Raw genomic sequence first — 24,690 nt, 5'->3', positions numbered from 1 at the left:
TCATCAACTCCTCAAAATAGTCTTTCAAACTATCTAGCACACTAATGCCACCAGTCAACACATTTTCATCTCTATCCTTTATCACCCTAACCTGTTGCACATTCTTCACATCTCTTTCCCTCTGTCTGGCCACCTGTAAAGATCCTTTACTCTTTACTCTACTCCTTTACACTTTATGTTAGTGTCAATTCTGGCATACATGTCCTCATGTGCTTCTTGTTTAGCCTTCACTACCTCTCCCTTTGCCCTACGTCACATCTCAATGTATTCCTTTATCCTTTCATTGGTGCTCTCAATGCTAACCTCTTTCCTTGTATGACCTCCTGTACTTTGGCTTTCCACTAGGAAGTCTCCTCATGTTTCCAACCTGAAGATACACTAGTACTCTCCTACCTGTCTCTCTTATCACCTTGACTGTAGTTGTCCAGTTTCTGGGACTTCCTCCTGTCCACCGAGAGCTTGTCTCACCTCTTTCCAAAAAGCCGGACAGCACTCTTCCTTTCTCTGCTCTACATTTTTCTTATTGATATTCCTCCGCACCACCAGAGTCCTCCAACACACAATCATCCGATGCTGTCTCACTACACTCTCTCTTACCACTACCTGACAGTCACTCACCTCCTTCGGATTACATTTTCTGCACAAAATGTAATTCACCTGCATGCTTCTACCTCCACTGTTGTAGGTCACCCTATGTTCCTGCCTCTTCTAGAAGAAAGCGTTCACTTCAGCCATTTCCATCCTTTATGCTTGATCTACCACCATCTGTCTCTCCAAGTTGCTTTCCTGGATGCCATATTTACCGATAATCTTTTCATCACCACAGTTTCCTTCACCCACATGTTCATTAGAATCTGCACAAAACACAACCCTCTCTGAGTCTGGGATGTTCAGAACAACTTCATCTGTATCCTTCCAGAATTTCTCTTTCATTTTCTAGGTCACATTCTCCCTATGGGGCATTGGAGCTAATTAGTGTTCAAATTGATAGCAGTCCAATGTCACTGAAAAGATGAATCTACGTTTTCAGTATATTTTTCATTGTTACATGTCAAACAAGTTACCAGTAGAAGCAGTAGATCCTTGTAAAACAAACAAAACCCAGTATTCATGATATCCACATTCTTAAGTTTGTGCAATTGGGCAATTTGTTGAAATGGGTGTGTTCAATTATATAGCAGTGTGGCACTCAACCAGTGAGTCAATGTTGTGATAAATTGGTGTGAATCTATTTAAGTATGAAGTCAGCACCCGATGAACATGTATTTCTCCTTAAAGCCTGAGGAAAATGAATCATTCAACGCATTATTCAGAAGAACACCATACTTTGATTAAAAGTTTGATTGGAGCAGTGAACCTCCTGAAGAGATGCAAAAAAAAAAGAGAGACTATTAAGCTATAATTATCTCTAATACCTTAAAATGGAGCGCAAAACCAGAGACATGTGGCAAAAAAACAGAAGACAACCATCAAAATGGATTGCAGAATAACCAGAATGGCAAAGGCTCAGCCAGTGATGACCTCCAGGATGATCAAAGATGGTCTGGAGTTACCTGTAAGTACTGTGACAGTGAGATGTCTGTGTGAAACTAATCTATTTTCCCTACAAAGTCCCTCCGTTAAAAAGGCATGTGCAGAAGTGGCTACAGTTGGTCATAGAACACATCAACTAGCCTAAAGAGAAATGGAGGAACGTTTTGTGGACTGATGAGAGGAAAATGTTCCTTTTTGGGTCCAGGGATCGCAGACAGTCTAAATTCAAGCCATAGTACACAGTGAAGCATGGTTGTGCAAGCATTATGGGTATGGGTATGTTTCTCCTACTATGGTGTTGAGCCTATTTAATGCATAACAGGGATCATTAACCGGTTTGCATATTTCAAATTATTGTACTTGAAGAGGTCATGTTGCCTTATGCTGAAGAGAACATACCCTTGAAATAGGTGTTGGAACAAGATCAAAAATGCTTCTGAAGCAAAACCAAGAAATGCAAATGAATTGTGGAGCGTCATTAAGGAATCTTGGACTGGAATAATACCTGGAAGGTGCTACAAGTTGGTTGACTCCATGCCACACAGATGTGAAGCAGTTATAAAAAAAAAAAAACTGTGGTCATACAACTACATATTAGTAGTTGAGTGTTTAGTAAATCTAGAAACAAAAACGTTTGAATTTCTAAAGTGAACAAGAGACTGCTATTATTTTAACACAAACCTTTCAAGAAATTGCCCAATTGCAGACCCTTAAGTGTGTCTATTTCAAGAATGTTGGGTCTTTTTGGTTTTCTGAGGATCGACTGCACCTATTCTCAAAGGTGTGGCCACACCACTGCCCTGTGTAGCAGCTCCTCACTTGCGCCTCATTGACGCTAATTAGGGCTTGCATGTAAGCCCGGTGTGTCTTATTGTCAGTGGCCAGTTTGTTGTGTTTGATACTGCATTGTTGTGTGTCAGCACGCAAGCATCTTGTTGGTGTATTTTCCTTGTTACAGCATTCCTCTGCGACTATAGTCATGTCTTGTTTTGTTCATGTTCAGAGTTTTTGCCTTGTAGTTATCGGAGCTTATTTCATGATATTTGGACTTTGCCTTTTTGCTGCATGTTTTTCTACTTCTGCCTTTTTGGACTGCTTACCTGTGTATGACCTCTGCCTGAATTAAACTACCCTCTAAAATCATGTCCCTGCCTCGGAGTCCTGCGTTTCAGTCCAACCTTTTGCCATATTCCAGTGACACCCACTGGTAACTTGTTTGACATGTAGCAATTGAAAAAATGTACTAAAAATGTGGATTAATCTGGATCCACCTCTGAATGGCTCAAAAAAATACTGTATACACAGTGTTCCCCTGTTATATGCAGGGATTATGTTCCTTACACCCCCACGAATAATGAAAAACTAATGACTAATAATAATTGAAGCAGTATTAATATACTGTACAGATGTTTGGCATTTAACATATTTTTGCAACCATAAGATAGCACCTAAAAGTCTTAAATTTTCTGTGACTTGTCCAATTAATCATACTTAAACACTCTGGTTACACATCTGGCATGTCAATGAAAATATGTTCTAGTGTGTATGCAAGCTAAAATATGATGGCATTCACAAGGCAGAAAGGAATAATTGCTTTAATTTGCTTTAATCAGAAGAATCTTACATTTCCCTGTAACCTCCCTGTGTAGGCATGTCATTAGTGACGATGCTTTTTCCACTCACGGTGTCACATCGAAATTAAAATTATCACACCACAGATACAGAATAGCATAACTATCCATCCATCCATTTTCTGAGTCGTTTATCCTCACAAGGGTCACGGCAGTGCGAGACCCTATCCCAGCTGTCAACGGGCAGGAGATGGGGGACACCCTGAAGTGGTTGCCAGCCAATCGCAAGCAACATAATGACAAACAGACACACTCACAATCACATCTATGGTCAATTTGGAGTATCCAATTAATGTTGCATGTTTTTGTGATGTGGGAGGAAACTGGAGTGCCCAGAGAAAATCCACGCAGGTACGGGGAGAACATGCAAACTCCACACAGAGAGGGCTGGGATTGAACCCTTGACCTCAGAATTGTGAGGCCAACACTTTCCACCTGCCCCACGGTGCCGCCCATAACTAGCAGATAATAAAATAAATAAAACTGACTGAGAAATAATTGACACAATACATGGACTTTAAAGTTACATCCTCCCAGCATGCTTTGCAACACTCCCAGCGTGATTTGCGGCATAGAGTGCATTGACATTAACAGTGCCTCACAGTTTTGTTTGTTGTTATTTTTTTTTTTTATACATCTTCTGTGGTATTCTTTTAGGATTCAAGTGTCCTGTCTGCTCCAAAGCTGTGGCGTCCAGTGAAATGGAAGTTCACTTCATCATGTGTTTGAGCAAGCCTCGACTCTCATACAATGGTGAGCGTCACCTCATCCCTTTATTTTGTTTTTATACTGGCAAAATTAACTTTTGAATGATTATCTGTATAAATGTATGGTCCCTGTCTTGGCTGCTGCACTGCTAGTAGCTGGATTGACAAACTAAATGTGGTCTTCAAACTTAAAAACAGTATAAGGATCCTTTTTTATTTGTTTCAAAGTTTATAAATTTAAGTTTATGCTTTCTAAACATGCCTTTGACATGCCTTACTTCACAATACACAATAAAGATCAAGAACTGAAACACAATTAATATATGTACACTTCTAACACCCTAATTGAAATAAATCACTTTTGATTGATTGATTGAGTCTTGACCTATTTACCACTGCTCACCCTGCCCTATCTAACACTGGGCCAATTTCCAATACAGCTCTTGCTACTGTAGTGGATGTCCTGGGACCTCATGTACAAAATCTTGCGTAGATTTCCTACTGAAACGTAGCGTATGCTCAAATCCAGAAAATGCCATACGCACAAAAATATCCAGATGTATGAATCTGTGTCTGCATGAAGCCAAGCAATTTGCTTTGCGCATCCCAATCAACATAGAATTGAGTGCACGTTCGGGTAGCTGATTCCTCCCTGTCCATGCCCATGTTTAAATTTGCAAATCATATTTTAATAAAACCTGCACTTGAGATCTCAATCTCTGCATGATCAGAAAAAATGAAATTGATCAAGGTAAAGAAGAAAATTCTTTCCGAATGTGAAGTTGCTCAGTGCAGTGGAATTATGCAAGAAAATCCCCTTTGTCACGCTGTCCTCCGGCGTTAACAAGCAAAAGAGGAATGAACTGGACAGCACGTCACAACAGCACACACACACTGTACTAAAAAAGAAGGGGTCAGATATGAAGCAGATGAAAGCTTCCCACCAACCAAAGTGTGGCCAAAACAGGCAGAAGAACCAATGCAGAGGGCCTCAGCCCATTCGCGGATAGTCGCTGCAATCTTGTGACACTCCTCTCACATGTGGCTAACTGATTACCTCACAAGGTTAAGACCAAACCACTTATCCTCACAAGAGTCACAGGAGGGCTAAAGCCTGTCTCAGCTAACTTCAGACTACACTCTGAACTGGTCAACCAGTCAGTTGCAGGGAAAATATAGACCCTATCACTGAGCGGGACTCAATTCCATACTGCTTGCACCAAACTCAGGCGTGTATACAACTACTACACTGTCAGTGACTTCAAGGTTAATTCCGTGTATTTTAATAACTCACAACAAACGTATTCACACTGTAACAACTCAAAGGGTGATGCAGAAATGTTGTTTGGTATTTGTAATAAATCAAATCAGCATATCAAAGAGGATATAAAAAATGTGGACTCTTTTTGATGACTCAGTTTATTATTTTAATACACAGGAGAGGACATGCACACTGATTAAAAAAAAAAGAGTCCTTTGAATGTAATTCATGATTAAAATGTGTTCAATGATGAGGAGGGGAGGAGAAGAAGAAGGATAAATTGAGACTAGATTTTTTTGTCAGTTGAACACATTTTAACATGTGTAACTGATGTACGCGTTCAAATTAAATAATTTCCAAGGACGTTTTTTTTTTTTTTTTATCAGTTGTGTCACAACCTTGCACTACATCAGGGGTGGGCACCAATCTCAAGCTGCATATTACTCTTGGTCTCCTTTCATGGGTCTCACGAAGGCACAAAAGCATATCGAAGTTCCATTTTTTTAATGTTCATGTGACCGCACTTTGCTTGAGTTTATTACGGTATTTGCCTGCACGCTTTGCTTGAGTTTATTATGGTTACTATGCGTATTGTGACAACAGGTTCAGTGTTAGACGCGCATGTATTCAGTGGGAGGGTTATAAAGAACAAAAAACTGGAAGAGTAGCATTATTATTCCACCACCCAGCTCAGTTATGCAACGAGAGAAGAACATTAACCCCAAGGAGGACAACCTCGGCCCTGGAGAAGACGTATCCCTGCGGTCTCCCGACCATGGGCAGGTGATTTTTGCAGGAAATATTAATACAGTATTTTCACAAAACTGGCATGCGCATTGAATAAAAGTAGCTTGGAATTTCTCTCTTGGATCGGGATCTTTGGAGAAGATAATGTAAATTTTGCTCTCAAAATGCACAGTTAAACAAAAATATGTGGATGAACACAGAACATTTTTACCAGAGCGGGACAGCTCATAATTTTTTTTGGGGGAGCGCAATGGTAATCCATTCTGGATTCCATTTTGTGTCAGACATCTTTATCACATTTCACAGCTTCAAATCTTCAGCGACACTTCAGCTCACTCCACGCTAACCTGGAATTTCCAAAAGGGACTTAACTTCGCAGTCACAAATTCATCACTTTGAAAAATAAGGCAGAAAAGGAGATGCAGTTAAAAAAAAAGGGAAGCATTCAGAGACTAATGTTTCCATCATATCAAGTGGCTTGGAACATAGTAAGGGCCAAAAAGACACACATTGAAGGGGGATTATTAAAAAATGCCTCAGTGACGTCGTTGAAATTTTGTGTCATGAAAATAACATTTTAAACAAATGGTATGAGATCTGCTACTGTCCCGCCACATCCTTCAACAGAGAATATTGGACATTTACATACGTATTGATTCCCAGTTGCACTTGGACCTCCAATCATATTATATTCATATTTTAGTGTTGCATTAGAAGAGAATTGTGACATACGAGACAAGACTTGGTTGAACTGGTACTTTGTCTGTGTAAGAAATAACACACAAATGTATTTGTTTAAAATTACTGGCCTTTGATCTTGTTACTCTGTTGGAGTTTTTTTTTCTTATCATGTTGGTGTGTGACATTTACAATAAATCTGGCTGAGGGAAGGTATATGTGTGAGGAGGGAATGATCATGTGTATGATGTGGGTCTTTGACTCTTTCATGTGTATGATGTGGCTTTTTGCTGTAATACATAAAATGTGGCTCTTAATCTCTGTTTGGTTGGTAACATCTGGAATACATGGTCGGGAGATTTTTCCACCATTCCTAGCGTCACTGGTGTCAGACGCGGAAGATTCAGCCTCTGTTCTTTATTGTCTCCTCTGTTATCCCCAGGTTTTCCGACACTAATTAAACTCCAACAACAGCCTGCTGCTGCACCTGTGCAGACTTCCTTTGAATTTACTTCATTTGAATTTGCATCAGTTGCACGTAATTAAAATGTTTTAAAATAACATAATTCCTTCTTCTTCTTCTTTTCCTTTCGGCTTGTCCCGTTAGGGGTCGCCACAGCGTGTCATCTTTTTCCATCGTAGCCCATCTCTGCATCTTCCTCTCTAACCCCAACTGCCCTCATGTCTTCCCTCACAACATCCATCAACCTTCTCTTTGGTCTTCCACTTGCTCTTTTCCTTGGCAGCTCCATCCTCAGCACGCTTCTACCAATATACTCACTCTCTCGCCTCTGAACACATCCAAACCATCGAAGTCTGCTCTCTCGAACCTTGTCTCCAAAACATCCAACTTTGCCTGTCCCTCTAATGAGCTCATTTCTAATCCTATCCAACCTGTTCATTCCAAGCGAGTGCCTCAGCATCTTCAATTCTGGTACCTCCAGTTTTGCTTCCTGTTGTTTCTTCAGTGCCACTGTCTGTAATCCGTACATCATGGCCAGTCTCACCACTGTTTTATAAACTTTGCCCTTCGTCCTAGCAGAGACTCTTCTGTCACATAACACACCAGACACCTTCCGCCAGCTGTTCCAACCTGCTTGGACCCATTTCTTCACTTCCTTACCACACTCACCATTGCTCTGGATTGTTGACCCTAAATATTTGAAGTTGTCCACCCGTGCTATCTCTTCTCCCTGTGGCCTCACTCTTTCCCCTCTACCCCTCTCATTCACGCACATATATTCTGTTTTACTTCGGCTCATCTTCATTCCTCTCCTTTCCAGTGCGCACCTCCATCTTTCTAATAGTTCCTCCGCCTGCTCTCTGCTTTCACTGGAGATCATAGTATCATCTGCGAACATCATGGTCCAAGGGGATTCCAGTCCAACGTAGTCTGTCAGCCTATTCATTACTACTGCAAACAGGAAGGGGCTCAGCGCGGAACGCTGATTCAGTCCCACCTCCACTTTAAATTCTTCTGACATACTGACGGCACATCTCACCGCTATTCTGCTGCCCTCATACATGTCCTGTACTATTCTAACATATTTCTCTGCCACAACAGACTTGCGCATACAATACCACAGTTCCTCTCTTGGTACTCTGTCATAGGCTTTCTCTAGATCTACAAAGATGCAATGTAGCTCCTCCTCACCTTCTTTGTGCTTTTCCACTAGCATCGTCAAAGCAAATAATGCATCTGTGGTACTCTTTCTAGGCATAAAACCATACTGTTGCTCGCAGATACAGTCGAGCCTCCACTACTCTATTCCATAACTTCATTGTGTATGTGTATTGTGCATATTTCTCTGCCACACCAGACTTACGCATGCAGTACTAGAGTTCCTCTCTTGGTACTCTGTCATAGGCTTTCTCTAGAGCCGCAAAGACAGACGAGAGGGTGAGATACTGATGGATCTTCGCAAGGTCGAGGCTGTTCTAGATTGGCTCACTCCTACTATTCGCAAGGAAGTGCAGCAGTTCATAGGGTTCGCCAACTTCTACCAAAAATTCATTAGGAACTTCTGTACGGTTGCAGACCCATTATAGATATGCTAACCTCACCACACAGTTCCTTCAATTGGAACCTGTCGTGTAAGGTGGCCTATCAAAAACTCAAGACTAGCTTTACTTCCGCTTCAATTCTTGCCTTGTCGAATCTTGATGGGCAGTTTGTCATAGAGGTCGATGCGTTAGATTCCGGGAGGGGGCGGTCCTCTTGCAGATGAATCCTTAGGGTGGAAGATTGCACCCCTGCATGTTTTGTCCCAAAAAAAAAAAAAAAAAAAAAAAAAAGATTTCTGCGGAACAAAATTATGACACTGGGGACCGGGAGCATTTAGCAGGCAGAGCGGCATTGTCTGAGTGGAGACACTGGGTAGAAGGAGCTCAGGTTCCATTCCTGGTCTGAAAAGACCATAAGAACTTGGAATACCTGAAGTCAGGCAGAAGGCTAAAAGCCTGATAAGCTCGATGGTCACTCTTCTTTACACAAACTTTACAACTTTGTGATATCTTATTGGCCGGGTACTATGAATGAGAAACCTCATACGCAATCATGGATTCATGATCGGGGAAAAACAAAATCCAACCCGGGTCTATCCTACCAGAAAGCTGTTTTGTTTTGGTATTCACGTGCGAAATTAAGACTCAGGTTAAGGATGTGCTGAAAGATTCTCACAGTCCTGGAGTGTGCCCAGATGACAGGCTGTATGTCATTCCCCCGCTGAGGGGTAGGGTAGTCGAATGGGCCCATAACAACCAAACCCTTTCCCACCCTGGGACGCCCACAACGCAATCAGTGATAAAGCAACACTTTTGGTGGCCAAACATCAAAAAGAACGTCAGGGAGTACGTCAACACATGTCTTGTTTCTTCGCCTCCTGGCAACGTTCCTCAGGGGAGTTACAACCTCAGTCCGTCCCTCGATGGCCGTGGTCCCCTATTTCATTACACTTTGTGACCGGGTTGCCAGCTTTCCAGGGTCACACCACTGTTCTCACGGTGGTGGACCATTTATCCAAAATGGTACACTTCATTGCACTGCTTAAAGTCCCCTCTGCAAATCTGATGGCATACGATGACAAATGTGTTTAGGTTGCATGGATTCCCCAGCAACATAGTTTCTGACATGGGCTCCCAGTTCATGTCATGGTTCTGGAAAGAGTTTTGTTCCCTAATAGAGGCTACCATCAGCCTATCCTCAGGTCATCACCTGGAAACCAACACCCAGACCGAATACGTAAACCACGTCCTGGAGACGGGGCTCCGGCGTCTCGTTTCATGTGATCAGGGCTCTTGGAGCCAACAACTAATTTGGGTAGAGTACTCTCACAATCCTTTTCCCTCGGCCAAGGGGCCTCAGGATGCGTGCCATGGAAGTCCCGAATGAGCATGGGACCGACAATAAACTGAGAAGGAACACACGACCGCTCCTACCCATCTCAATCAACTAGATACTCCACCCCACTCCTTCGACGGCGCAAGGACAGCAGCCACCATACGACGTAGACTGGGCCCCCGCCCTCGATTCGGGCTGTTTTAATTTCTTAGCATACCGTTTGACTGGAAGCCAGCATCTCCCACTTTTCGATGGAATGGACTCTGTGTTGCTCAACATTGCCTTTAGGTTTGTTTTCAACAACATACTAATAGCCAGTTCTTCACCTGAGTAACATTTGTTACGCTTAACACAGGTTTTCAGATGAAAGCACAACAGAAATTCTTAGAAAAGCAAAACAAAGCAAAACTAATTTATTTGTATAGCACATTTCATACACGAGGTAATTCAATGTACTTTACACGATTAAAAGGATTTGAATACAAAGAAAGAAAACATTTAAAACGAGATTAAAAACAATATGAATGAAAACAAAATATATATATTGGGGGGAAAAAAGTGGCACGTAGCTCAGCTGGAAAGCCTTTGCCTCACAGTTCTGAGGACCTGGGTTCAATCCCAGCCTTCCCTGTGTGGAGTTTGCATGTTCTCCCCTTGCCTGCGGGGGCTTTCTCCAGGCACTCCAGTTTCCGCCCACATTCCAAAAACATGCAGCATTAATTGGACACTCTAAATTGCCCCTAGGTGTGATTCTGAGTGCGGCCATTTGTCTCGATGGGCCGTGCAATTGGCTGGCAACCAGTTCAGGGTGTACCCTGCCTCCTGCCGTTGACAGCTGGGATAGGCTCCAGCATTCCCGTGACCCTTGTGAGGATAAGTGGCTAAGAAAATGGATGGATGAAAAAAAAGTACAATTAAAACCACATAATGTGCAAGAAATACGATTAAAAAATGGAAATCTCTAAAAACCATGAGAAAAAAAGAAGAGTTTGTAACCTGGATTTACAAACATTCACACTTGGGGTGGACCTCACCTCTGTTGGCATCTTATTCCATTTGTGTGCAGCATAATAGCTAAATGCTGCTTCACTGTTTGCTTTGGTCTCTGCGCTCCACTATTTGACCTGAGTCAATCTCAGAGCTCTACTGGGTTTGTATTCCATAAGCATTTGTTTCATTTATTCAGAACCCAAATCATTTAGTGATTTATAGACCAGTAGCAGAACTTTAAAATCTATTCAAAAGCTGACAAGAAGCCAGTGCAAGGACTTTAGGTTTTGAGTTTTATGCTTGGACCGCACTGTTCTGTTCAGAACCCAAGCTCCAGGTTTCTGAATGAGCTGCAGTTGTTAAATGTTCTTTGTTGGGAGTCCAGTCAGAAGACCATTACAGTAGTCAAGTCTACTTGACGTAAAAGCAGGGATGAGCTTTTCCTGGTCTGCTTGACAAGCCTTCACTATACATATGTTCTTCAGATGCGAAAAGGCAGTTTTTCTGATTGATTTGACACGACTGTTGAAAGTCAGGTCGGAATAAATTAGAACACCAAGGTTTCGGGCTTCGTCTTTGGTTTTTAAAGCTAGAGAGTCCAGGTGTTTACTAACATCAATTCTCTTTTCTTTATTGTCAAGTCTCAGTTTTGTTGTGGTTTAGTTGAAGAAAATTTTGGATTTTATTATATACAGGCTGAACAGAAGAGGTACAAGAAGAGACTTATATCATTTCACACTTTGATAAGAGCAGATTCTTCAATTTTATTTTAATTTATTATTATTTGTTTATTTTAATTAAAAAGTTTAACATTAATTTTGACACACGACACACAGTTATATTTAGCAGTGTCTCCATGAAACTACAGTTCAATTGAGGTATTTTGCTCCTGTCTAAAGCAGATAAATAACTGGATGAGCCAAAATTGTATTCAACTAAACCACAACAAAACTGAGGCAATTGTTTTTGGCAATAAAGAAAAGATAATTGCTGAAAGAAGAAGAAGAAGAAGAAGAAGAAGTTTGTTGAAAACAAACCCAAAGGCAATGTACACAATGTAGCTCCTTCTGACCTTCTCTGTACTTTTCCACTAGCATCGTCAAAGCAAATAATGCATCTGTGGTACTCTTTCTTGGCATGAAACCATACTGTTGCTCGCAGATACTTACTTCTGTCCTGAGTCTAGTCTCCACTACTCTTTCCCATACCTTCATTGTGTGGCTCATCAACTTTATTCCTCTATAATTCCCACAGCTCTGAACATTGCCTTTGTTCTTAAACATGGGAACTAGTACACTTTTCCTCCATTCTTCAGGCATCTTTTCACCCATTAGTATTCTGTTGAATAAATTGGTGAAAAACTCCACAGCCATCTCTCCAAATTGCTTCCATACTCCCACTGGTATGTCATCAGGACCAACTGCCTTTCCATTTTTCATCCTTTGTAGTGCCTTTCTAACTTCCCCCTTACTAATCATTGTCACTTCTTGGTCCTTCACACTTGCCTCTTCTACGCTTCCTTCTCTCTCATTTTCTTCATTCATCAACTTCTCGAAGTATTCTCTCCATCTATTTATAGAAGAAGAAAAAGAAGAAGAAGAAAGTGGATTCATTTTCAGAAAAAGAAGAGGAATGTCCAGAGCCTATAACTGAGTGTTGGGACTTGGAATGTTGGGACTATGACAGGAAAGGCTCAGAAGTCGGTTGACATAATGATAAGGAGAAAGGTTGATATGTTGTGCATCCAAGCGAGCGGGTGGAAAGATGGTAAGGCTAGAAGTTTAAGAGCAGGGTTTAAATTATTTTACCATCGAGTAGATGGGAAAACATACCTGTGGAGGTATGGAAGCAATTTGGAGAGATGGCTGTGGAGGTTTTGATCAACTTATTTAACAGAATACTAACAGGTGAAAAGATGCCTGAAGAATGGAGGAAAAGTGTGTAGAACAAGGGCGATGTTCAGAGCTGTGGGAATTATAGAGGAATAAAGTTGATGAGCCACACAATGAAGGTATGGGAAAGAGTAGTGGAGACTAGACTCAGGACAGAAGTAAGTATCTGCGAGCAACAATATGGTTTCATGCCGAGAAAGAATACCACAGATGCATTATTTGCTTTGAGGATGCTAGTGGAAAAGTACAGAGAAGGTCCGAAGGAGCTACATTGTGTACATTGCCTTTGTGTTTGTTTTGAACAAACTTCTTCTTCTTCTTCTTCTTCTTACAGCAATTATCTTTTCTTTATTGCCAAAAACAATTGCCTCAGTTTTGTTGTGGTTTAATTGAATACAAATTTGGCTCATCCAGTTATTTATCTGCTTTAGACAGTGGCACAATACCTCAATTGAACTGAAGTTTTCATGGAGACAAAATATGCTATATGCTAAATATAACTGTGTGTCGTGTGTCAAAATTAAAGTTAAAAATTTTAATTAAAATAAACAAATGAAAAATAATAGTAATAATAAATTAAAATTAAATTGAAGAATCTGCTCTTATCAAAGTGTGAAATGATATAAGTCTCTTCTTGTACCTCTTCTGTTCAGCCTGTATATACTACCCTTGGGTCAAATTCTTCAAAACTTTAATTTTGACTATCATAGTTATGCAGGTGGGACACAGTTACATTTCGCTGTGTTTTCAGACAACTACAGTTCAATTGAAGTTTTGTGTCACTGTCTAAAGCAGATAAATAACTGGATGAGCCAAAATTTTCTTCAACTAAACCACAACAAAACTGAGACTTGACAATCAAGAAAAGAGAATTCCTGTTAGTAAACACCTGGGGTCTATAGCTTTAAAAACCAAAGACGAAGTCCGAAACCTTGGTGTTCTAATTTATTCCGACCTGACTTTCAACAGTCGTGTCAAATCAATCACAAAAACTGCCTTTTAGCATCTGAAGAACATATGTATAGTGAAGGCGTGTATGTGTCAAGCAGACCAGTAAAAGCTCATCCACGCTTTTACCTCAAGTAGACTTGACTATTGTAATGCTCATTCAGAATCCTGGAGCTTGGGTTCTGACCAGACCAAAGCGGTCCAAGCATATAACTCCAAGCCTAAAGTCCTTGCAATGGCTTCTAGTCAGCTTTTGAATAGATTTTAAAGTTCTGCTACTGGTCTATAAATAACGAAATTATTCAGGTTCTGAATAAATGAAACAAATGCTTAGGGAATACAAACCCAGTAGAGCTCTGAGATTGACTCAGGTCAAATAGTGGAGCGTAGAGACCAAAGCAAACAGTGAAGCATCATTTAGCTATTATGCTGCACACAAATGGAATAAGATGCCAACAGAGGTGAGGTCCACCCCAAGTGTGAATGTTTGTAAATCCAGGATACAAACTCTTCTTTTTTTCTCATGGTTTTTAGAGATTTCCATTTTTTAATCATATTTCTTGCACATTATGTGGTTTTAATTGTACTTTTTTTCATCCATCCATTTTCTTAGCCACTTATCTTCACAAGGGTCACGGGAGTCTTGGAGCCTATTCCAGCTGTCAACGGCAGGAGGCAGGGTACACCCTGAACTGCTTGCCAGCCAATTGCACGGCGCATCGAGACAAATGGCCGCACTCAGAATCACACCTAGGGGCAATTTAGAGTGTCCAATTAATGTTGCATGTTTTTGGAATGTGGGCGGAAACTGGAGTGCCTGGAGAAAGCCCCCGTAGGCACGGGGAGAACATGCAAACTCCACACAGGGAAGGCTGGGATTGAACCCAGGTCCTCAGAACTGTGAGGCAAAGGCTTTCCAGCTGGGCCACGTGCCACTTTTTTCCTCCAATATATATATTTTGTTTTAATTTTTATTGTTTTAATTCCGTTTTAAATGTTTTCTTTCTGTGTATTCAAATCCTTTTAATCATGTAAAGTACATTGAGATACCTCGTGTATTAAATGTGCGATACAAATAAATTTGTTTTGCTTTGTTTTTCTAGGAATTTCTGTTGTGCTTTTGTCTGAAAACCTGTGTTAAGCGTGACAAATGTTACTCAGGTGAAGAACTGGCTATTTTATGTTGTTCAAAACAAACCCAAAGGGAATGTCGAGCAACACAGAGTCCACTCCATTGAAAAATGGGAGATGCTGGCTTCCAGTTAAACATTCTGCTAAGAAATTCAAACAGCCCGAATAGAGGGCGGGGGCCCAGTCTACGTCGTATGATGGCTGCTATCCTTGAGCCGTCGAAGGAGTGGGGTGGAGTATCTAGTTGATTGAGAGGGGTAGAAGCGGTCGTGTGTTCCTTCCCAGTTTATCGTCGGTCCCATGCTCATTCGGGACTTCCATGGCACGCATCCTGAGGCCCCTTGGCCGAGGGAAAAGGATTGTGAGAGTACTCTACCCAAATTAGTTGTTGGCTCCAAGAGCCCTGATCACATGAAACGAGACGCCGGAGCCCCGTCTCCAGGACGTGGTTTACGCATTCGGTCTGGGTGTTGGTTTCCAGGTGATGACCTGAGGATAGGCTGATGGTAGCCTCTATTAGGGAACAAAATTCTTTCCAGAACCATGACATGAACTGGGAGCCCTTGTCAGAAACTATGTTGCTGGGGAATCCATGCAACCTAAACACATTTGTCATCGTATGTCATCAGATTTGCAGAGGGGACTTTAAGCAGTGCAATGAAGTGTACCATTTTGGATAAATGGTCCACCACCGTGAGAACAGTGGTGTGACCCTGGAAAGCTGGCAACCCGGTCACAAAGTGTAATGAAATAGGGAACCACGGCCATCGAGGGACGGACTGAGGTTGTAACTCCCCTGAGGAACGTTGCCAGGAGGCGAAGAAACAAGACATGTGTTGACGTACTCCCTGACGTTCTTTTTGATGTTTGGCCACCAAAAGTGTTGCTTTATCACTGATTGCATTTTGGGCATCCCAGGGTGGGAAAGGGTTTGGTTGTTATGGGCCCATTCGACTACCCTACCCCTCAGCGGGGGAATGACATACAGCCTGTCATCTGGGCACACTCCAGGACTGTGAGAATCTTTCAGCACATCCTTAACCTGAGTCTTAATTTCGCACGTGAATACTAAAACAAAACAGCTTTCTGGTAGGATAGACCCGGGTTGGATTCCGTTTTTCCCCGATCATGAATCCATGATTGCGTATGAGGTTTCTCATTCATAGTACCCGGCCAATAAGATATCACAAAGTTGTAAAGTTTGTGTAAAGAAGAGTGACCATCGAGCTTGACAGGCTTTTAGCCTTCTGAGTGACTTTAGGTATTCCAAGTTCTTATGGTCTGTTCAGACCAGGAATGGAACCTGAGCTCCTTCTACCCAGTGTCTCCACTCAGACAATGCCGCTCTGACTGCTAAAAGCTCCCGGTCCCCAATGCCGTAATTTCGTTCCACAGAATTTTTCTTTTTTTTTTTTTTTTTGGGACAAAACATGCAGGGGTGCAATCTTCCACCCTAAGGATTCATCTGCAAGAGGACCGCCCCCTCCCGGAATCTAACGCATCGGCCTCTATGACAAACTGCCTATCAAGATTCGACAAGGCAAGAATTGAAGCGGAAGTAAAGCTAGTCTTGAGTTTCTGATAGGCCACTTTACACAACGGGTTCCAATTGAAGGAACTGTGTGGTGAGGTTAGTATATCTATAATGGGGCTGCAACCGTACAGAAGTTCCTAATTAATTTTTGGTAGAAGTTGGCGAACCCTATGAACTGCTGCATTTCCTTGAGAAGAGTCGGAGTGAGCCAATCTAGAACAGCCTCGACCTTGCTAGGATCCGTAAGTATCTCATCCTCCACTAAGATGAAGCCAAGGAATGATACTGATGACTGGTGAAACTCACACTTTTCTGCCATAACATATAGGTCATGAAGCAACAACGACTGAAGTACTGTTCAAATGTACCTGACATGGGATTTTTCATCCGGGGAGGAAATCAGAATATCATCTAGGTACACAAAGACATTAATACTGAGTATATTGCGTAAAACATCATCGACAAAGCTCTGAAACACTGCAGGCCCTTCATCAGTCCAAAGGGCATTACCAAATATTCACAATGACCAGTGGTTGTGTTGAATGCCGTTTTCCACTTATCCCCCTCTCGTATCCTGTTAAGGTGTTATGGATTCCTCAAGTCTATCTTCGAAAAACACCTTGGCCGCCTTCAGGAGCTCAAAGGCTGTGGCAATGAGGGGGAGAGGGTACCTTCAGTCCTTGATAGTCTATAAAGCATCGCAGGGTCTTATCCTTCTTTTGCACAAAAAAGTAAGCACCCTCTTGCGTAAGTAATTCAGCGACTCCTCTGCTTATTGTTTCATGGGTTGATATTCTGGACCATAAAGAAAAAAAAGCTTTCCACGAGAGGGAAGGAATCGAGCAGTAAGTCAGTGGCGCAGTCATATGGTTTGTGCGGAGGAAGTGATTTGGCCTTGTACTGAGAGAATATTTCCTTCAGCTCATGTTAACTTAAGGGCACTAAAGACAAATGCACATCATCAAGTGAGGTCCGTGGGTTTTTCTGAGTGGCATCTTTCCCCTCCGTACTCTGTGATGGGAAGCATGTTAACCCGCACTTTGCTCTCTATGACCTGATTTGCCCAGTCAACCTGTTGATGTGGGGGTTGTGCAGTCACAGCAATGGACAACCAAAATTAACTGATGTTTTTCATGTCGTACACATGAAAACTAATGCACTTTGATTGTGAGTCTGGGAACGTCAATGTGAGAGTCCAAGTACAGTGGGTTATCTTGCCAAAGAAACAGCCATCAGCCGTATATGCATTGCAGGGGCACTGTACCTTGAAAGTCATCAGACCCATGCTCCTAAGGAGGAATTAATTTAAACGATTGGCATCTGAACCCGAGTCAATGAAAGCTGTCCCCCGGAGTGGCTGCTCACCTGAACATAGAATGATCTGAGCCAGCAGCGGGACAGAACTGTCTTGAATGAGGTTTTGACTCAATGTGGTCAGGGTTCGGAGTGAGATACCAGCTGGTTTGAGCTGACAGTGGTCCACGGTGTGCCCTGACTGCCTGCAGTTGAAGGAGATTCCCTCTTTTTATTGGTGTAGATGTTCCTCAGTAGATAGGCGGATGTGTGCCACCTGCATGCGCTCCTCGATATCAGCAGACACACACAGAGGAGTGTCTGTGTGCTTCGCACCTGAGAGGGTATTCCTCCGCTGGGCGTTGTGCTGCTCACGATCCATGAGCCTTTTGTTGATTTTCACAGCGAGAGCAATGAGGGAGTCCAGGTATGTCTGCAAGTTCAGCTGGATCAGCTGTTCCTTTACACTGGGGGATATCCCTTAAAAGAAGGCGTCTAACAGCGCCCTGTCATTCCATTGACTTTTGGCTGCTAGACTACAGAACTCAATCGCAAAGTTGCCTTGCTGCAGCGTGATTAAGGAATTTTCCACCTCACGTTCTGGGTTTGCATATTGAAACATCTGCTTCATGGATTTGATGTAGAACGTCCACGTTCGATGTGTGTTGCTGTTCCACTCCGCCGTTGCTCATGCTTCCCTGTGTCCCGTCAGATGGGAAATACCGAAACCAATCTTGGCTCTGTCAGAGGGAAAGGCGGCAGCCTGTAGCTCAAAGTGGAACTCGCACTGCGTAATGAAGATTTTGATATTGCAGTCTCTCCTGAGAATCGCTTGGGACGTGAGAGTGCCGAGCATACGCTCACATGTGCGGCGGGACAGGTGATGTGACTGGCTTGTGGAGACGCGAGGATTCCGCGGCTGCTCCGGGCGGCGGGCTGGTGTGGCCCCTCCGGGGGAAGATTCAAGCAGAGAATTAACCCGAGCCATTACCTGCTACAACATGGTGTCTTGCTTCTCCAGCTGGAGGCCAAATGTCAGGAAATCTTCATGTTGTGTGGGGTGAACACCTTGAGCCTGGAAACCCTTGCGCACCGGATCAAGTCAGTTCTGTCTATGTGTTGGCAGGATCGTTCTGTCATGAGCAGAACTCAAGGCTGAACCTAAGGACGATGACTCTGGGAGACCAGGTACCGTTTGAGCAGGAAGTCTATTCAGTTGTGGGTAGATGGAGATGAAAGCCGTCGAGAAGAGCAACATTAACTGAATTTGCAGGCTAATAGGCAAGGTAAAACACAAAGCAGGGTCAATCATCTGAGACGTCACTAACATGAGACAAGGTAATGCGGGAATGTGACAAAGTACAACGATCTGGCGAAGGACCAGACCACATGCGTGGCAATCTATATTGACGGTAATTAGCGTGAACGAGAAGCAGGTGGGCATGCCTGCTCAGTGGACCAAGTGTGCACGAGGTTGAAGAAGGACACGCCCATAACATATCTATCACACACAAATGTTTCAAATCCATCAATCCATCCATCCATTTTCTTTGCTGCTTATTCTCACAAGTGTCGCGGGGAGTGCTGGAGCCTATCCCAGCTGTAAATGGGCAGGAGGCGGGGTACACCCTGAACTGGTTTCCAGCCAATCACAGGGCACATCGAGACAAACAGCCACACTCGCAATCACAACTTGGGGCAATTTAGAGTGTCCAATTAATGTCACGTTTTTTGGAATGTGGAAGTAAACCGGAGTACCCGGAGAAAACTCAAGAAACCAACCCAAGAAAATATAAAATGCTGTTTTCAAATAACATTGCAGTTTATTAGGGCATAAAATAAAATCCAGAACTTTCTGATGCACTGTGAAAACGTAATAAATAATCTGTTGTGCCACCTTTGGCAGCAATAACTGAAATCAAGCATTTGCGATAATTGGCAATGAGTCTTTCTGGAGGAATTTTGTCACGCTCTTCTTTGCTGAATTCTTTGAACTCAACCAGTATGGCAACATCTCAATTGGATTTACAGTAAATCCAAATTTTGACTTGGCCACTCCAAAACCATAATATATATTATTAATATTAATAGAATATTTTGAGCCATTCAGAGGTTGACATGCTGATGTGTTACAGATCGTTGTCCTGCTGCATGATCCAGGAGTGCTTGAGTTTGAGGGCCAAAACTGTTTGCCAACATTCTTCTTCAGGATTTTTTGTTCAAAACATAATTCATAGTTCTATCATTCACAGCAATTTATCCTGGTCGTGATGCAACAAAACAGCCCCAAACCATCACAATGCCACCACCTTCACTGTTGCCGTAATGTTCTTTTATCAAATGTTATGCTATTTTTACACCAGATGAAATGAGCCGCACACTTTTCAATACATTCCATTTTTGACTCGTCAGTCCACAGAATGTTTCTCCAAAAGTCTTGAGGATCATCAAATGATTTTGGCAAATATGTGATGAGCCTTTGTATTCTTTGCTGACAGCAGGGGTTTTCGCCTAGGAACTCGCCCTTCAATGCCATTTTTGGCCAATGTCTTTCTTATGATAGTCAACTCTGTCCTTCAGGTTTTAGAAGTTGTTCGAAGTTCTTTTATGACGTCCTGGATGAGACGTGGTCACCGTACTCTTAGAGTAGTTTTAGTTGATCCTCCATTCCTGGGAAAGTTTGTCATTGTTCCTAGTTTTCTTCATTTGTGGATAATGCCTTTGACAGTGGTTCACTGGAGCCCCAAAGCCTTGGAAATTGCTTTGTAACCTTTTCCAGATTTGTGGTTCGTCACAGTGAATTCTTAATTTCACAAGCAATTGCTATTTCACAGAGGGTCAGAAAGGGGTTGGATCTTTTTGTCCCTGAATAAATTGAAGTGTCATTTGAAAAATGCATTTTGTATTTCCTTGGGTTGTCTCTGAGTGATGTTAAATTGATTTAATGATTTGAAATCTCTGTCTGTGGTATATACACAAAAGAAATCAGGAGGACGCAAAACAGTTTATCAGTATATAGTTGAATAATATAACTGAATATTTGAATAATTCCACCCCCACGGATAAAATGTGTCAGGTTCACCAATCAGAGATTCATTAAACAGGACAAAAAAGGAAGCAAAGACACCATTTCAAGTCTCCAAAGGAGAGAGGAGATGAACTGTCTCGTACAATTCACCACTGCACTCTCTGATAATCCTCTCCTCAGCACCTATATTTATTTAGGTTTAAGACGCCCCTTATTTACATGGATGTTACAAAAAGGAGACGGCAACCAAAACAGTTGGAAACAAGGTGTACACGTTTGTTCATGTACGTGTGCATGTGTTGAAGATTGCTGAATACATGTGTGGTCATCATTTCTTTAACAGGCACCAGTTCTAACAGTACTGATGATTAGACATTTTTGTTCTTGCTATCTCCTGCTAGGAGGCTTTCTTTATTGGAAGCAGATGTAAGATAATTATGATCACAATTATTCCTACATTTCCCCCCTGTTTATCCTACATTTCCTACCACGTTTTCTAGAGCAGAGCAAAGCATTCTTCATTGCAGGCAGCGCAAAGCATTCTTCATTGGAGGCAGAGCAGTAACTGAATTGGAGCAGAGCAAAGCATTTCTTCATTGCAGGCAGGAACAGTTACTGAATTGGAGCAGAGCAAAGCATTTCTTCAAAGCAGTCAGAAACAGTTACTGAATTGGAGCAGAGCAAAGCATTTCTTTATTGCAGGCAGGAACAGTTACTGAATTGGAGCAGAGCAAAGCATTTCTTCATTGCAGTCAGGAACAGTTACTGAATCGGAGCAGAGCAAAGCATTTCTTCATTGCAGTCAGAAGCAGTTACTTAATTCTATTTACAATTATTTCTACATTATCCTCGCGTTTATCATACATTTGCTCGAATCTTTACATCATCTAATAGATCACCCTTTTGGCTTTATTCTACATAGTTACACTCTGAGGAAAATATAGCACTAATTACTTGTGATCTTCTGGATCAGAGAACAGGTCTGGAAGAGAAGTCATAACGTCATCATCGTGGTCAACAATATCACTGTCATTACCCTGTTGTGCCAATAGTGGATATATTTCTGCCAATTTTGAATTTGTCGGGGCAAGAGCAGTGTTTATAAGTTGGTTAAGTGATGCCTTTATGCGGGGAATACAACAACATCCACACAATGCAAGAATAGCTGCAAACAGCTATCGAAACTAAGACAGAGAACACCAAGTTTTTAGATTTGCCAAACTTTTTTTTCCCCCACCACTCAGACCAGGCTGATGTGTTTACACCAGAGTGCTCCTTCATCTTGTGGTTCAGGGTGCGGAGGCCTTGACTGGCCCTTGTGAGTGACCCATCAGATGCTGTGATTTTTGGAATAAACAACACCGGTCACCGAACATTGAGCAGTCGCCTCCCTTCTTGGCCAGGAGCAAGTCGACCGCTATGCGGTTCTGGAACGTCATAAGTGAGGTTGCAGCTGGTTGTTCACTTATGGCAATAAAGCCTGCTTCCGTATAATTACACAGTTTCTGTACATTGTAATGTATGTAGTTGATTCTGTCAACGTTTTTATTCAGAGTTATCCATAACAAGATGGATTCCCATCCTTCAGCAATCTCGTTAAAGGCTCCGTCACACCATGACGTTCTGGTTAACGTTCTCTAAACATTTCAATCGTTCTATTTTTCAGCGTTCTCAAACGCGGATGACTCATCTGGCGTGTGTTTAACGTGTGTCTAACGCACGAGAAGCGTGTTACAGCGACCAAATAAGATACCCCTAAAAACCATTAGCGTGTGCTAACGTGTCACTGGCGCGTGACGAGCGATTTGTCAATGTTAGACGAGCGTGTTGAGCGTGTGACTAAATGGGTGAATAACGACAGAATACCGTTTTGCTAGCGTGTAATTTTTACAGTGGAACGGGAACGAAAACGTTGGAAATTTCATACTCACTTCAGTTGTTCTTGTGAGTTTGAAGAGTCAGCATCATGCCGCCTAGACGAAAAAAAGGTGGGGTGCGGACTTCAGCAACTAGCGCTGCAAGTAAGAATGCAAAGCATCGGTTTATATACCCATATGCATGGACGTTCGGGAAACGCTCAGATGATGCTCAATGGACGCCAAAGGACGTTCGTTTGACTTTAATTACATACTGTGTGCGCTAGGGGATTGTTCAGTGGTCGTTGACAAGTCGCCAGTGAGTCGTTCACTGCAAACCAAACGATTAAGTAACATTCAAGTAACGCTACAGTAACGACTGACTAACGATAGCCAAACGAGTGCAACGCTCAACGAACGTTAGTAAAACGTTCCATGAACGTTCTTGAACATTCTGCAGCGTTTAAAATTAAACGTTGATGAACGCTGGTCTCGGTGAGAACTTTTGTGCATGTTCTCCGCCAATTCCCAGCGATCATTGACGTTCACTAGCGTTCAAACATCGCTCTTCTGGCGGTATCCCGGCGACCATGGGCGACTACCAACGTTTCCTCAAACGCTATAGAACGCTAACCAGAACGTCATGGTGTAACGGGGCATAACCAACTTATACTCATCTGGTACGCCGTTGGGATGCCATTTGCATCAATGTATGTCAGATCTCCATCTTTCCAAGAGGACCTTCACCTTCAGGAGAACCCAAGGGGAGGTCCAAAGATGGATGCGGCCAATTCTATATCCTGTGCTTTGGATGGAAACACAGTCACAGATAAGAGCAGTGATACCAGTGCACACGTTCCTGCTGCATTTATTAGTGTGTCATTCAACTTTTGACCAACACACCACCACCACACATCGCTGCATGGGAGCAGTGGGGCAGTTTCCAGATGGATATCATGACACCATGTTTTGCTGAGACTTCCCACCTTAAAATCTGTGCCTGTAAAGCTAAATTAGCCAATGCAACTTTAGTAGAAAACATCAGTTTCTCATTTACTGCCTTAGTTGTTGGATAAACACTTTTCCATTTCTGACAAGTGGTGTTAGGAGTTGTTTTAGTCATTACCTCCAGGGTACACTGTGTTGGCATTTCTGCTGGAATGACACACATTAGTGGCCTAACCTTATTAGCTGCATTCTACATTAATAACAAACAGCTTTTTCCTATTTGTAAAAAAAAAATGATAATAATAATAATAAAAAGAAATGTTCCTCAGGCTTTTTTCAGTTAAAATACTCCCTCCATAGTATACATACTCTTTTGTATGGCATTCGGGTTTAAGGTAGCATTAAATTGGCAAATGGTGAGAAGAAAATGGGGGTTCCCTTTAGCATAAGCCCATAGATGGAATCCCCAGTAATTAGACTCTGCCAAGGAATTGAAAAAGTGCTTAACTGATTCATTGGGAGGCATACATGGAGTTCTCCCCTCAAGCCTCGGTGACTCCCGCATAGTCGTTTACCAATGTTATTAAAAATTAGGTTGCACGTCTTTATCTTATGTGTGGTAGGTATAGTTGGCTGAATATAATTATTGGTTCTGTTGTTCTGTATTTTTGTCAGCTTTACAGTTGTCCAAAAGTAGCATATGAACAAAAATATCATTTCGGCTGTTAATGTTGCAGCCCAACATGTTATCATATTATTTAGCCATTTTGAAGTCATGTCGACCAAGTCACCCCTAAATGAGTCAAGTGTATTTTAAATCTTCACCAGCCTTCGGGTAGTTTCAGATACTATAAATCTGCACCCACCGTATGCTGGACTTTGCTCACCTTTCCCTTTGGGTGACTCAGCTGAGATGACCTTTTCCAGTGTGTAAGGTGCATCCACGTGTTTCTTTTTGCTATTTTGTCCATGTCATTCAGCTCTTGCTCAGTCTATGCCAGTGTTCGGGTAAAACTGCATGTACAGTAATTGTTAATTCATAAACAGACATGGGATGAAAAGACAAATGGCAGTAATAAAGTTATTAAAGCACAGTAACTTGTTACATTTAAAAAAAATTATTTCAGATGGTGTAGTTCAGCGGTGTCAAACTCATTTCACTTGCGGGCCACG

At 42.2% G+C, this 24,690-nt stretch overlaps 1 protein-coding gene across 4 annotated transcripts in view; it reads left to right on the top strand.

The window, feature by feature from the left end:
• znrf1 (zinc and ring finger 1) overlaps positions 1 to 24,690 on the top strand; it is a 66,990-nt gene that overhangs the window by 13,680 nt on the left and 28,620 nt on the right. For 3 of the 4 annotated variants that reach the window (XM_061823400.1, XM_061823398.1, XM_061823401.1), the window contains exon 2: positions 3,822 to 3,917. In XM_061823400.1, the coding sequence (XP_061679384.1) occupies positions 3,822 to 3,917 (96 nt within the window). Of the gene's footprint in view, positions 1 to 3,821; positions 3,918 to 14,340; positions 14,520 to 24,690 lie in introns of those variants that run through there. The other variant, XM_061823399.1, reaches the window with a different exon arrangement.

The sequence above is a fragment of the Syngnathoides biaculeatus genome, chromosome 6 (genome assembly GCF_019802595.1).
Source record: "Syngnathoides biaculeatus isolate LvHL_M chromosome 6, ASM1980259v1, whole genome shotgun sequence".
NCBI lineage: Eukaryota > Metazoa > Chordata > Actinopteri > Syngnathiformes > Syngnathidae > Syngnathoides > Syngnathoides biaculeatus.
The sequence above is the reverse complement of the archived record's forward strand: the minus strand, read 5'-3'. Positions and strand labels throughout refer to the sequence as shown.